A 16,416-nucleotide genomic window follows, 5' to 3' on the forward strand; every position below is an offset into this window, starting at 1 on the left:
AAACTTTTTGAGATATAAAGCCGAGAAGGAGTCAGAAAAAAAATAAAAAATAAAACTAGAGCAAAGCTCGTTGCAAAGCAACGAGTGGGTCTTCCGGTAATGTCGGAAGTAAAGCAGGAAGTTCCTGTAAGAAGCAGAGCTCTTAAATCAACAACAAGAGTAACTAAAACAAAAAGATGAAAAAATCGAATTCTTCCTGGTACGACTTAACAAAATCCGAATGATTTTAAGTATGAATTAACAAAAACCTTTCTGATTTCAAGAACGACTTGACAAAAAAAAAATCCGAATGTGTTCAAGCACGACTTAACAATTATTTTTGGTACAAATTAATTTTACTTTGAACATTACGCTATTTCTTAAACCAAGGACGCGGAATCAAAATTTCCGGAAAAATCAATTTTTAAACCCCGATATCTCTGTAATGCTTTGTTTGATTTTCAAACGGATTTCAGATTTGAATTCACCATGGCAAGTTCTATAAGACTGTAGTATTGTTTTATTTTGTTCAAAAAAATGAAAATTTCCAAAAATTGGAACTGCTTCCGGTTTTGAGCAAAATTGATGAACAAAATTTTAAACCCCCCAGTACATTATAGAATTGATACATCTATCATCAGTAAAAAATTCAAAGCGATATCTTTAAAGTTAACGGAGATCTCTTCCGGACAAAATCACTTTTTTTTAATTAAAAAATGGCCGCCAAATTTGAACGGAAGTGACGTAAATGCTGAAACTTTAACATCTTTGAGGCACGGTAAGTTTACAAAAGCTCTGAAAATTTCATTGAAATCGGATGAAAACTTTTTGAGATATAAAGCCGAGAAGGAGTCAGAAAAAAAATAAAAAATAAAATAATAATAAAAAGAAACCGAAGAAAAACAAGAGGGTCTTCCGTTGGAAACGGAAGACCCTAATAATAATAAAAAGAAACCGAAGAAAAACAAGAGGGTCTTCCGTTGGAAACGGAAGACCCTAACTAGAGCAAAGCTCGTTGCAAAGCAACGAGTGGGTCTTCCGTTAATATCGGAAGTAAAGCTGGAAGTTCCTGTATGAAGCAGAGCCCTTAAACCAATAACAAGAGTAACTAAAATAAAAAGATGAAAAAAATCGAATTATTCCTGGTACGACTTAACAAAATACGAATGATTTTACGTACGACTTAACAAAAACCTTTCCGATTTCAAGAACGACTTAACAAAAAAATCCGAATGTGTTCAAGTACGACTTAGCGATTATTTTTGGTACGAGTTAATTTTACTTTGAACATTACGCTATTTTTTAAACCAAGGACGCGGAATCAAAATTTCCGGAAAAATCAATATTTAACCCCCGATATCTCTGTAATGCATCGTCCGATTTTCAAACGGATTTCAGATTCGTGTTCAGCATAACAAACTCTACAAACCTCGTAAACATTTTAAATTAAAACGAAAAATTCGAAAATTCGAAAATTTAAAAACACTTCCGGTTTAGACCGGAAGTGACGGAAACTAATTTCCAGTCTTATGTCCAAATAAAAACGATCATTGCTTCAACACAGAAAATTCCAAGTCTTTATCTTGAACCGTTTTTGAAAAACGCCCTGGACAAAATTACTTTTTTAAAATTTAAAAATTGACGTAACGTAAAAACGGAAGTGACGTTGTAGTTGAAAATTTTAAAACTTTGAGGCACAATAATGCTTCATAATCCCTGAAAGTTTCATGTAAATCTGTTGAAAACTTTTTGAGATATTAAGCTTTGAAAAAGTCAGAAAAATAAAGAAAATGAAAAATAATAATAATGAAAAAGAAACAATAGAATAACAAGAGGGTCTTCCGTTGAAAACGGAAGACCCTAATAATGTCCTACCTGTAATTGATAAATGGAGTCGATATACAATGACGATATTTATTCCACAAGGGTCCAGCATAAAGTGACGCGCTGGGATCTTGGGACAAAAATCGACTTAGTCCAGGTGAGGTACATTATAGGTTAATTACTTATTGTATCAATAAAAATAAGAAAGGATTCCCTTGCGAGGGCCTCTTGACAAAAAGATAGGTAAAGCGTGGGTACAGACAAAGGGGCTTAATCCGATGACCTGACACTAATTGAGTAGATCAAACATCAAAAGAAATTTCTAATTGAAAAGTGATTTGTTACGTAAAATTTGTTTGACCTTAACTAGATAGATATTTCGCTCGTCGCCATGATAAATGTGAATATTTACGAAGCAGATTATCAAGTGATAGAAAATATTTCCTTGCGGCAAAATGGGATTTATAGTGACAAAAAGATATTAGTTACTTTTTGTGCATTTTGTTCCAGAAATAGTTTGAAACACAATTACAATATAAGGACACAATATGTAGAAAATAGGAGAATTTTCTATATTAAAATATATCTGATAAGGGGTCAAATGTACCTTATGATATATGTTACAATTAGGAGTAGTGAATTTGAAAGGGGACTTATTTGTGTTATTATCTTTTTATTATAAACAAATCATGTTTAGAACTGCAAGCAGAAAAAAATGTTCGTCTTATGCTGAGCGCCCTTACCGCAGCCCTAGTGGTTCGCCGTAAACACACTTAAAATGACTCGCCTTTGACTGTACAACCGCTGCATGATTATGTTTGATGCATCTTTATAAAGTGTAATAATTATTTATTTGCAGAGCTGCATTTATCCAAAAGCTCCAATCCGTACCTTTCTTTCTTATTTATAGCTTCGTGTAATATTATTCGCGAGTCAAGAGGGATGAACAGCCGTGCAGAACTATATAACCACCGCTTTTATCATGACCAGTACTAACCGGTTTTAAAACTCTTGTCATGGTTCAGGTTCGCAGAACCAATCAACTCATCTATAATGTTGGAATTCTAGATTAGTGATATAGAATGACTAAGAATTATAAAAATGCTCGATATACATGAACTTGCTCAAGAAATGATCCGGACATAAAGATCTCGGAAGATTTTTCTGATGGATTCGATAATGGAACCCTATTACTTTTGGGACTGGTGCTTCTGTCGTACTGTATTTATACTGTGGGCTAAGATCATACTACTAGCACTTTTATAACATATAAAGATTTTGTATTGGTTTCAGCAAAGTTCCCAAAACCTTGGGAATGCATTCGTACATAATAAGAAGAGTTCGATTTTGGACTGCTACCTCTCTCTTCTTCGCTAACCAATGGTGTTTGATCCGCACCGTTCTTCATGGGGAGCGGTGCGGATCAGAAACCCTTAGCTTGCGAAGATAATGTCGTTTGGTTTGCAGATTGTTTTTGTATATATTATACGAAGAATTTCTTGTTGGTCTTCCAGCATCTCAGGAATAATTTAATTTGTACCATCTTATTTCTTTATTTCTTGGGGAAAAAACTTTTGTGTAGGGTTTGTTAAGTTTTGGGTTTGATTTAAAATATAACTTGAAGAAGATATATGTGTGGAGCAATAAGGTGATATGCATTCTTTATTTCTATAGGGATAAAACTTGGTCCCATTATTCATCATTGAAATAATGTCTAGTCAATAATACTCTTGAGATTGCGTTTGATAATGATCCTAATGTAATAAAGTCCAATTTGGACATATGAACTGAACTTCCAGTCGAATGCTTGTGTGCGTAGGAGTAAGGCTTGCTCCCTTGAAACTCTAAAACTGCATTTCTGTTAACACTTCAACACAATCTTTTTCCTAAAATTTGCTTTATGCAAAAATATTATCAGTTAGGCATATAAAGATTAAACAACTGACAGGGTTTATCAATATATGTGTAAACCTCTTTACTAATGTAAACGCTTCTTAATAGCAAAGGGATATATTTATTCGAAGAATAAACTAAGAAAAAAAATATGTAGCATTAACTTGTAAAGATTCCTCTATCAAAAGGCCAATTCGGAATGAACATTCCTTTTACATTGATTAAAACATGACGTACAGAAAACTGAATAGCACGAGGAACACTGCCAAACATTTATGCAAAGGAAAACTCAGGAGAGAAACTGTCTAGAATTTCGTAACATTTACTTCCTACAAATTCTTTGAACTCGATACCAAAAGTAAATTGATTTCTCTGTAACCGATCACACGCTCAGCTCTTCAGGTTAAATGTTATTGAATCATCTGTCTATTTGGCATCAGTGATCGATGCAAGTTGATAAATAAAAACGTTCCGAAAGTATTCCATCTTGTTATAAATCTTGTATCTTCCTAAACATTTTTTGTGAAATTAATTAAATATCGTTAAAGGACCCTCTACTCTCCATACACTGATCTGTTATTCCAGGGTACTTTTAGACCTAACTGACCTGCCCTTCGTACAAAATGCCATCATTCAAAGCTTCTAGATCTGGTATAGCTTGGAAATGTTCGTCCACGGATTATGGAAATCGGAAATCTTCTTAGAAGACATTCACATCATTTACATGAATTGCATTACTGTAAATTCCCAATTCCTCTGCGTAAATGAGCGAAAAGCGCCCCTCGCAGATTTTAAATTCTTGCCATTATTTTCTGAGAATTGGAAACTATAAGATATATGGATGAATGTTGCGCGTTCGCGATTTTATTTTACCACGATTTGATACAAAACAGCGGGATCGCAGAATTAAGTCCTCGCGTAATATAAGAAATTTACAGTACCTTCTCGTTTTGAATACCGGTATATCATAACCATTTACTTATTTAGTGATCAGTGTGTCTGTCCGTTCGTCCGTCTTTCTGTCTGTCTCCGTCTTTGCGTCCGTCTGTCCGTCAGAGATTGCTTGTCCGGAGCATATCTTCTTTCCCCTTGGTCCAATCTGGCTCATACATCACCCATATAGTGCCTTTTAGGTAAAGGGCGTGCAGTGATCTTGAACTATGTTTTTAGGTCTAAGGTTAAGGTCATAGCAGAATTATATATAAAATCATTGTCCGGGGCAAATCTTCTCTCTCCGTGGTCTTATCTTGCTTATACTTCACTCACAGGGTGTATATGGTCAGAGAATTTGCTGTGACATTTAATGAAAATTGTAGGTCAAGGGTCAAGGTCGTATCGGACAACGCAAAAACCCTTTTGTATGAGCATCTGTGCTTTCCACTTAGCCCTATTTGGCTCATACTCCACCTAAATAGAGATTTTGAGAAAATTGTGTTTATTGACATTGAACCAATATTCAAGGTCAAATGTAAAGGGCATAGCAGAATTGTATGAAAAATCCTTGTCCGGAGCATATCCTCTTTCCCTTTGATCCAGTCTGGATCTGGTATAGCTTGGAAATGTTCGTCCACGGATTATGGAAATCGGAAATCTTCTTAGAAGACATTCACATCATTTACATTAATTGCATTACTGTAAATTCCTAATTCCTCTGCGTAAATGAGCGAAAAGCGCCCCTCGCAGATTTTGAATTCTTGCCATTATTTTCTGAGAATTGGAAACCATAAGATATATGGATGAATGTTCCTTTGATCAAAGGATATGCAGTGGCTTTGCATGATTTTTGTAGGTAAAGTGTTAAAGTCATATCGGATCACACAAAAATCTCTTTAAGAGCGTATATATACTCGCCACTTAGCCCTATTCGACTAATAATATACCTAAACAGAGCTTTTTGGTTAATGGCGTGTAGTGACCCCGAACCAAGTCGATGTGAAGGTCATAGCGAATCTTTTTTTAATCAGCTTTAGACCGAAGATTATTTCCCATTTGCTTAATCTTGGTCAGAAAAAAATGTCTGTATGTAAAGGGTAATGAAATTGAATTAGAAGTTCTATGCCGGCTGCATGAAAATTTCTAAGTTATAGGTCAAGGTCAAAGCAAAATTTCTGGTTTTTTTTTTATCCTGTTGTCCATATTTTAAGCGGGACCCTTTGAGATAGTCTCCATCTCAATGTTGTCTAGTTAGGTTTTTACTGACTGACGAGTTGATCAGTCTCATAGACGGCGAGGCTCTAACTTAAAAGTGATTTTAGAGGACAACTACTCCAAATATTTTTAGAACTTACGGAACGCGGTTTTTGCATCAATTATTATAAAATGTCGAGATAAGTAGGCGAAGCGACCGTCATATTGCCGAATATTAATTCTCACCAGAAGGACATAGAGATGTATCCGACAGTCATGTGCCATGTTTAAACTAATGAGAGTGTGACATTGCAGTCCGAGGGAAAACAATTGCAAATGTCAGTTGCTAGATCATACATTGTCTAGACTATATAATCTGAAGAGCCTCTTGAAACAGTATACAACATTATGACAAGTAGATTATCCCCTCTTCATCCTAGGTCAAGGATCAAAGGTCAACAATTCGCTCATATTGTAGATCGATCAAGTATTTTTGTGAGCATTAGGCTTCATTTTGCAGAGAAATTCAGGTTATAACAGATGGTTAACTTCTATCGATCATCAGGTAAATGAATGAAAGTCAAGGTGTTTGATGATAGATCCACTTCAAATATATTCAACCATTATCTGAGTGAAAGGGTGGAAATTGCTCGAAGACACTAACATCTAACTTCATAGAGAATTTTAATAGGTGCGTCCTTTATACAATACAGTACTACTTTATGTACATGAAGTTAAAAGGAATCAGGGGAAAATCAATTAAGTTAAGAGATGTGGAATGTTGGATACGATTTCTAAGCCTGCAATTCAGCCTATGACAACAGTAAACGTCTGTCTAAGTCTTTATCCCATTGATCAGGTACACTGACACTGTTTATCTGTCACTGATTAGTTTGTAGAATTCTAATGGTTTAGAACCACCCACGTTTCCATAGGTTTTAAAACGATCTGTTTTTATCTTTACGCAGTTTTAATCTGCAAACATACATTTTATTTGTCCGTTAACAGTGAAAAGTCATGAACTTTAGTGAGTATAATTTCGTCAGATGTTTGCAAGTCTGTAATACGAATATGTATCTGTTTTTGACTTGTACGTGTATTTTTCTGGTGTTTTAAAATCTTTGTTTTAAATTTTAAATGCCTTATTCGCGATAACCAACATATCTTGTATCATAAATTTTTCAAGGCTAACCATGTTTTTGGAGGGACTATTCACTATCTGAATGGTATGGAATTGTTGCTCTTCAAACTAGAAGAATGAAACACAATAATCCGAAACAATATAGATTTGTCTCGATTTAATATTATAATTTACAAGTTTCGTTTTTATCTTTGAAGTCTTGAAAATTTTAAATATTAGTGTGTCTTTTTATAGTAAGTAAATACTTTACTCGTAAAATTATATGTCCCATAAATAAGCACATAGAGATTTAATTTCATTTCCTAAGCTGTTCCTTACAAACTAACATTCTTGGGATATCTAAATTTATAATCATTTTTAATATGATACAAAGTAATACTGAGTTTTCAAAAGAATACACTATTATATCTGTACCGCCAAAGATTTATATATATATAGGAACGTTTAATTGGACGTGAAACATCCGTAGATTATATACATTGTTTTGCCTATAACAATGAATGTGTTGATTTTGATGGCCGTGACCTCAAAGCAATAAACAATGCATGTCTTTAATTTAAATAAGGAAAGATTAGTTTGCATTCAGCTATTAATTTATGGATATATATATATATATATACATCCTCGTTTATCGGAAAACACAACTTGAAAATGTCCCATGTTTGTAGTATTGGTAACACTAATATTGTAAGAAAGTTGCTATTTTGCTGACGGTGTGATTTGGTTAAATGTAGCAAGCCATACAAGGATAAATTCATCTTAATTGTGAAATAAAAAGTATTGTTATATAATATAATATAAATTCATAAATGTAGACAAATATCGTCATGTCATCATAAAAAATGTATTTTGACGGTGTTCATAGTTGGCTTTGATAATATTTTATGGAATTATCCAGACTGCGATCTAACTTCTGTTAAGCGTATGGACTCCGTTATGGCGAAACTATGCTTTCTTTTCTGTTTAGGACAGCATACTGTGTAGTAAAGCCATCTCAGACTTTGTTTCACGATATTTCGAAACTTTGATTCTCCAACCAGATATATGAAAGGGTTGATGATATTGTTAATGAAAAAAGCCCTGGCTAGCAGCGGAAGAATTCCCAAAACGATTGGGCTTGGCGGGAAAAGGACTCCCCTTTTGAACGTAGAGGCTGCGTCTAGGATACAATTAGGAAGGTAACACAAGATAAAAGCCACGGTGATTGCAATCATGAGCTTTGTGATTCTGGGGTTCATTTTGTCCAGTTTGTCGTTGGTTTTCTTGGTGGACCTCTTTCTAGAGTGTCTTCTGAGAGCAAGGATCACAAACGTGTACAAAACACTTAGCATCAAAAACACGATTACATACAGCACAAACAGAACAGTCGAGTAGATGAACGGGTACTGGGTGTTCCTTATGAGGTCGTCGATGGAACAATCGTACCCGGTGATATTTCCTGGAAGATACACGTGTTTGATTCCTTGAATGATTGCGTTTGGCCAGGAAAAGGCAATGGCGAGTAGGATTGCTGCCGCACAGCATAGACGAGCTTGGGTCAAAGTGGTAGCCTTTGAAAATGGATGACATATCTTTTTATATCTACTTAATGCCATAACAACAAGGACAAACGCAGATCCTATCTTTAACACATTTCCAATGAATCGGCCGCTCTTGCAGAATCCCTCGTTATAGAACATTATGGGGTATGTGTTGTCAACAACTTCGAGAGGCATAGGTATGAGGCACGAAAGTAGATCAATCACTGCCAGAGTCAGGATGTACAACCGGAAGGTGGAGGGAGGATACTTAGAGGAGTAAACGACGATGACCACTGTGTTACCAATCACTCCAATGATTATTATGATGATCAGGAATATGACGGTCGGGAGGCGCTGCTCGGCTTTCGATGCGTTCAGCTCTTCTAGGGTTCGAAAGTTTTCCATTGAGGTAACGGCTGTTGTGTTGTTCATCTTTCTATTTGCTAAAAGCGAATAAATATCAAATATTATGCTGGAAACCGCTAGATTCCATAACACTGTTATGGTTATTTATAAACTACTTATATAGAAGAACTTTTGAGTACTCATCCCATATTTAAAATTATGTACATGTAGTCAAACAAGGGAGCATTTATCAATTGTATTGAGAAATGCAACGAGGTCTTGTCAACTTCTAACCGAATTAAATACAGTGTGGGTCAGCAAAATCATTAATTTTTCTCCTAAGGCCCCCATCTATTGATTTTTGACAAAAGTATTTACTGTACAGTAATAATATCATCACTTTAAACTAACATTATCAATAATACCCAGCGTAAAAGAGATTTGTTCTCTCGTTATCAGAATAAATTACATCAGAGGCCCACCATTAAATAAGAAGAATATATTGCTATATACTAATTATACAGCAAGAATTGTTACTTAATAGCATGAAGTAGACATACCTTGTAGGAATTGACCAAGTGTAAGCGCTCCCTATCTGATCACTGGCTTAACGCAGCGCGTCCTCCGTCGTTTCCGTTGATCCACTTCAAGCAACAGTAAACCAAAGAATCGCTTTTTTATCTTGTTAAAAAGCGCACTATGACACACGGAGAATCGCTTTTTATCTCATTAGGTGCAATACGAAAACGTCACCTCAAATCAGTACTATGTGCATTACGAGTTCTATGTTATGTCTATTGTTGGGTGACCCCCTCTGTTGCTCTCAATATGTTTGTAAGTGTTACTGCTCCGTCAAGATGCCTCTAACTCACGTTTCACACATATGTTACTCAACGTCTTCTTCGGTGTGCAATGTCGACATTGATGCCACAACTCTGATTAATCATCCGACTTTCTTCATGGATTTTTTTTTCTCTAAGTTCAGGCGATTAATAATTGATGTCGGTTGACAATCGTTTAACATTTCCGTCGATACAAGGAAACCCTCTTAGTTGCCTTATCTTCGCTTCTTAGTTCGTCATTACCATTTCCTTATGCTTGATGAAGCCAAAAGACTGAGTATTTACCGTCAGTCTAGAAAAATGTCGTGGAAGCTACTGTACTTTGGCTCGGTTGACTGTATCTACCCTTTTATTTTTTACCCTCTTCATAGTTGTTTTCCATTGGACTTCCTATTTTGATTGACGGGAAAAGTTCACCGGAAATTTAACAGAGTATTTTACATCTATTCATTGTATTGCAACAGAAGCCCTGAATGACTAGCCAGAGATTTCCATTGTAGCAATACTTACCCAGTGAATGATGACTTGTAATAAACGATGATGGTTCAATTTGTAACCCTGATGATATATATTTCATCTCGATTATAACAGTTGTATTGCCTCATTTGAAATCGTTTTATTGATGAATACAATAATGACCCCGATAACAAATCTTAAGAATAAAAACAAATAGTAATGCACAAAAGATGAGAGTTTGTATTGCTTTTTGGGGGTTGGGGTATGGAGTGGAATGGTGTTTTTTTAACATTGGAAAATTAGTTAATGTTTCGTTTATAAATTGACAGAAGTCCAAAATATTGATCATTGCTCTTATATATGTATATGATGATGGAATATATTTATAGGATGATGGGGGTGTAGCTTGTAAGGGGGGGGGGTGTCACCAGTCGTATGATATTGTAATGTGTTTGTTGTTCTCTTTTGCGACACACTTATTACGTCATAAGTGCAATAGAAATTATCTTTAATTCGATTGTAAACTACAAAGTATAAAAAACATTATGATCTGGAGTAAAAATAAGTGCTGAAAATCAAATGTGTAGCATGCAGGTCCTCATGGTTAGTGTTGTACCAGTGCACGGGTCTAAGTCCTGTTGATGGATAGTTATAGCCGTTGGTTGTACTATGAATTCTTATTAGGAGCATTGCTCACTTGTACGTATGTGTGCATTAATTATTTGCCAGTGTTTGCAGTTTACATATAATGTCCAACGTAATTCATGTATATGAACATGTATCTGAATTATTTTTACTTTATCGAATGCGCGCATTATATACAATTATATACAATTATATCTAAATGTTTATTAGGATTCAATTTAAACCATATATATTTATGCACGAGTTAGATGATTCATAGTGTTATTTGCTTTGAATATAAGGATTTAAGTGATTGCTTTATGATATCATTACCATAAGTAATCGACAACGTGTACATTCTTGTGTAAATTCCAGAATTTTTACCAAAATGCATTGTCATTTTGTTGCCTTTTTCAAAATGTAGACAACTTTTACGAAAGTGTTTATAAATTTTACTTAATCGGTATATAATTATATATATACATAATGAACATTACTTTTTGGTGTAAAAACTTCTATCAAAATAGCAAAACTATTTTATTCTGTTGTTCAAGTCCATAGGCATCTTTCACGTGTACAGAACCCTATAACGTTGAAGGACCCGATTATTTAATGACTATTTGAATGAGTAAAATGCACGTGTCATGATGCGCTGGGGTAGTGGCGGGGGAGGGGAGTGTCTGTAGTACAAGAAACAGCTAACTTCTTCTTCCATTTATATCACCTTCTCTTACGAATTGTCTCATTAAAACCACGCAAATTTGAGCTTATTCTATGCAATGTATCTACCATTTCGAACATTCTCTGAATAACAGTCTTACTAAAAATCTTTTTTTTTATCCGCTTAGATTTCTGGTATAGATAATTTCATGTATATCTTTTATTCAAATATGTTATTTTGTATTTTGCCTTTCCCATAAATGCATAAAAGTTTATGCAGTAAACAAATCAAGTATCTTAAGTGTACATGCAGATTGTGTATTCCTTGATAGTTTCCACTTTATAGGAGTAATCGGATGTGATGACGATGGATGTTCCCGATTTTTAAGAAAGCATATCCTATATACATTATCTTGATGTTGGTTTTAGGGAAAGTTTGTCGAGTTTTTTAAGTATAATATGGCGTTTGAATATGTGGTTTCTTTAAATTTAAGGATACATAGGCCTTTTGTATAATTGTTGCTATGCACGCAAATCTGAACTACCGAAAAGCGGTTATGCATTTGTTGGATCAGTATCTATTCATAAAGGTCAATGGATCCTTTCTATAATGCACATGCTAAACTGAAAGAATTTTCTCTGTTGCAAGCAACGTAGGCTGATCGAAAGAACTATAAAGTCGGCCTTTAATCTTGATTTTCTGTTAAATTGTTTATAAATGCCGAAGGTTCGTTCGTTTAGATATCTAGTCTGCAAAGCAGGTCACGTGGATAATGTTTATTATCTTGATTATGCCAGTAACTACTTAAGGATCATCTTTCTGAAGTTTCTTTATTTCTGTTGTTGTAATATTTATATTACGGAAGGTCTTACATGTTTTATAGAGGATAAATAGGAGAGTGGCATTACATTTCATCGATTTTCTACAAATATACGACCGGAAGTATAGACCAATGTCTGCTGGATTTTTGTAATCTTAAGACTGATAGGACAGAGTTTCACTGTTATTCCTTCTTTATACAACAAAAATTATCTAAGAAATTTTCCACAAGTTCTTGATTAATTAACTTCGAGGTCAATGTAATCGAATATGAGTTGAAAGGTGTGGTATACTTTTATTTGGAACTTCCGACATTTTTACTATCGCTTGTTTTACAATTTTTTTTGATCAGTAGACAGACGTTTATTTCAAAATGCCATTCGATTTCCTTTTTCTTTCTTTTTTTTCATTTTACCTTACCTGAGCTATAAAATCACCTCACTTTAATGAGCTTTTCTGATCACTGGTTGTCCGGCGTCCATATCCATTTTTATCCAGTTTTTTTTTCACATTTTGGTCTCTTCTTTGGAACTTCTAGGCTACAAGTGCGCCTTGCATAAGGGGGGGGGGGTTGTTCAAAGAAAGGGTCAAACTCTTTTTGTTTAAAAACCAAGGTACTGAATGTACAGCTGCCAATTGATGCTTATACATGCAACAAAAATTTGTGTAAGACTTTAGGATATTGCATTTTCTACAGATAAATAATTGCTAGTCAACACCACATTGTCCATTGCACCAGAAGTTTTTGTAATTTACATTATTAAAGCTTCTTTATTAAGTATAGAGTTAAGGAAAAGTAAAATTTGTTTGTGAAAACTGGCAACATGAATAATTTTTCATATTAAATGTTACGCGGTTGGTTTAATTTTTTTCTGATTCCGTAAATGTGACAGTTATTTTGACAGCATTTGTTGATTAGTTATTACTTGTTAATGTAATATATTTATTTTCCAGATTTTGATCAGCTGGACAAGGAAATATCAGAGACCAGGCAGGACCTGAAGCCAAAACTTCGGCAGCTTCGTGACCTTGAAAACAAGGACAATCCTAAAGGATTTCACTTGAACCCGTTAACGAAAGAGGAAATGCGGGCTGTCGAGCAGATGCTTTAAGGTCAGAGGCTCGAACAACTGTGTATCATAATGTGCCAGATTCACAGAATATATGTCAAGAAGCGATCGGATTGACGCATTTCATCTACATCAGGTCTATTCCATCTGACAAAATCGGAGGTTCAAAATAGACATGTAGCTTGTTCGAAAGGGTTTGGATCTTTGTTCGTAAGACGAAAGTTGATGTCTACAGAGATGGAAGCAAATTTATCACAAGCAGCCCCGTTATACCACCCCCTCATCACTTGCGTAGATTCCTGGTCTTTTTATTTTACGTGTCACCTGCATTTCATGAGACAATACACCTATTTCATTGCAGAAGTATAATGCCAGTATTAGATATATGTATTATGAATAAAAAAAAAAAGGTTACATTGTTTAAGTCTCTATCATTGTGACAGTTGAGACCACTTGATTCTTTTTCTTATTGTGCCAAATTATCCTGGTTATATGTTCTGTGATAATCGGTCAAACAATGTCCTGATCTTTTCATACGTGAAGGCACTTCGGCTGGCTAACAGATGTCGCTGTTACAACAGGAAGAAGAAAGAGACTTAGTATAATTCAATCGCTTTATTACAAAAATGTATATTTCAAATAATCAGAAATTGTTTATGCTGTGTATTTTGATCTTTCTTTAAAAGAAAATGTGTTGCATAATTTTCCTGTCGGACAAATTCCCCAAAAAATTTGTAATTACAAACCTTTAATGGTTTCGTATGAAATGTTAATTATTTTTTAATATGTAAGACTAAATTAGAGTGTATCGTTTTGAGGGCTATTAAGTATAATGTATATTTTAAATTTGATATTGTTATTTTAAATTAAACATGATATTGATATAGGCTTTTTTTCTGAAAAATTGTTTCAAGGACGCTTGTTTCGATATCGAAATACGCTAAGTAGAACAATGGTTTCACTATTAATGTACCACGGGGAGCTAAACGTTGGGTTCCTAATAATTTTATCCACAATACCTGATTTAACGAAAATTGATTTTATGTCATTTTGCAAATTATCCGTAATGATAGAAATGTTCATTAGATTATTAAATAATCATTTTTCAGATATGTATTATTTATCTTTGATGTGAACCTCATCAAGTAAATTGAAATAGCAAAGTAACATTTATAAAACCAGGTCTCAGTACAGAACTGATCAATCTAATTTGTTAATAATTTTCTACATCTATGCAAGTCCGATGTCTGTAAAGTATTACTAACGTCATTTTATAACTTCTTTAAATAAAAGAAAACTTTGTCAATTTGACTTAAATTATATTTGACACTTTCCAGAAACTATACAAACGACGGATTATGAATAATTTATATTGTTATTTGGTTTTAAAAAAAATCTATTAAATATGGCAGTGTGACAATACATGTACCTGCTATCTATAAAGGAGGAATTAACCTGATTAAAATTTCTCTTTACTTTGATCTGAAGCATTTGATCATTAAATATGAGAATCTTTTAAGGATTCTGTCTCTAAATATTCACTGATTGTTCTCGGATAAAATTTGCCTTTTTCATCTGATAACTTTCTTTTTTTAATGATCATAAATCGTATTTTTTTTTACAATAAAGCTATTATTATTTTTATTTGTTTTCATTTTCTCTCTTCAAACGTAGCCTTGAACTGTATGAAATTTTCAGCAACAGAACGTGAAACTGTTCGTTTATAACTGCATATTTACTTAAAGGGACTTGGACACGATTTGACTTAAAATTTTCAAATTTTATTTTTCCATTTTCAATGTTTATAATGATAGATATAGAAGTTTAGAATGCTATGTTAAAATCTGAAAGTCAACTATCAAGTTATAAGCAAGATACAGAGTTCATGATTCTTTGTAAACAACTATAATACGAGATTTGTTTACATGACATTCAATTCTTACCTCTGTATCTCGCTTGTAACTTGACTTTAACATTCAATATTTTGGTCAATCATTTAAAATGCACCAGTAAACCATTTTATACACAAAAAATAAAAATAAAAACTTTGATCTCAAATCGTGTCCGAGTCCCTTTAAAACTTATGCACTATTTTTAGCCGGGCTCTGCTGAAAGCAGAGTCCTGGCTGTAGGCAGGCAAATCGCCAATGTTACTATAAATAGCACAACTTCAAAAGTAATACAAACAAAAAACCAAACAGCGTCAAAGTAAAAGTTTCCGCTATACCAAATAGTTACACAAAGAGCCATGTTTTTGTCAAAAGTGTTGGCATTTTGTTTCTTTTTTTTAATTCGAGAGAATTGTCTATCTTTTGTAGTTTTCTTATTATTAACGTGTTTGAAGAAATGGGGATTGAATATATAATGCTTGTTGCAAAATTCAAGGCAGCAACTGTTGAACTTTTTTCTAATAGACAGACATATTTTTGTATATAGCCGGTTACAAAATTTGGTCGCTCTATGACGCTTTGTCGACATTAAAAGCATGAGAGAGAGAGAGAGAGATTTCAGTCTTTACTACACAATATGCATAAAGACACACCAAAAGAGCCCGGCTTTCGGTACTTTAGTACTTTGATTTTAATCATGCCAATTAAGGGATCATTAAATTAAATTTAAAGCATTTCGTTAATCTTAGCATGGTTAACGAAGTCATGGCAAGAGCCATACGTGTGTAATTTCAAAGAACAAGGTTGATATAGACGTAGGGGGCTTGGTGGTATTGACCAGTTTTAGACTTTACATGTATCATGTACACGAAGAGTTCTATATAAAGATATGATAATAATCAAATTTCAAAAAATTTCCAAAAAAAAGGCTAAATGAGTTTGATTATTTTTCTTTACTAAATAATAGTTTTTGGTCTTAAAAGTTTAAGGTAGATCTGACGGGTAATTTGTTGACCACACTAGCTTGGCTCAGTTTCGAACAAACTGTTAATATACCAGTAATGAAAATATACTTCGTATTGATTTGTGCATAATATAGTTAGATATCATTTAACCTATAGTAAGTATCTTTTACATATATAAATCTGCGTCATAAACGGGAAAGTTTTCAACACAGTGAGATATGATCTTGATGCCTCATAACAGCAGTGTCACACCATACTTAT

The 16,416-nt window shown here is 33.9% G+C and overlaps 2 protein-coding genes across 3 annotated transcripts in view; one reads left to right on the plus strand and one right to left on the minus strand.

Moving 5' to 3' along the window:
- Positions 1 to 14,945, plus strand: part of LOC128164589 (p53 and DNA damage-regulated protein 1-like) — an 82,962-nt gene extending 68,017 nt beyond the window's left edge. For both annotated transcript variants that reach the window (XM_052828518.1, XM_052828517.1), the window contains exon 4: positions 13,186 to 14,945. In XM_052828518.1, the coding sequence (XP_052684478.1) occupies positions 13,186 to 13,343 (158 nt within the window). In that variant the 3' untranslated portion in view covers positions 13,344 to 14,945. The remainder of the gene's footprint in view (positions 1 to 13,185) is intronic.
- Positions 7,708 to 10,130, minus strand: LOC128164586 (C3a anaphylatoxin chemotactic receptor-like). Its single transcript, XM_052828515.1, has 2 exons — positions 9,390 to 10,130; positions 7,708 to 8,927 (listed from the first exon to the last, which is right to left on the minus strand). Exon 2 carries the CDS (start codon positions 8,914 to 8,916, stop codon positions 7,855 to 7,857), a length of 1,062 nt encoding a protein of 353 aa, XP_052684475.1. The 5' UTR covers positions 8,917 to 8,927; positions 9,390 to 10,130; the 3' UTR covers positions 7,708 to 7,854.
- Positions 14,946 to 16,416: the final 1,471 nt, after the last annotated feature.

Source organism: Crassostrea angulata, chromosome 10 (assembly GCF_025612915.1).
Source record: "Crassostrea angulata isolate pt1a10 chromosome 10, ASM2561291v2, whole genome shotgun sequence".
Classification (NCBI taxonomy): Eukaryota; Metazoa; Mollusca; class Bivalvia; order Ostreida; family Ostreidae; genus Magallana; species Magallana angulata.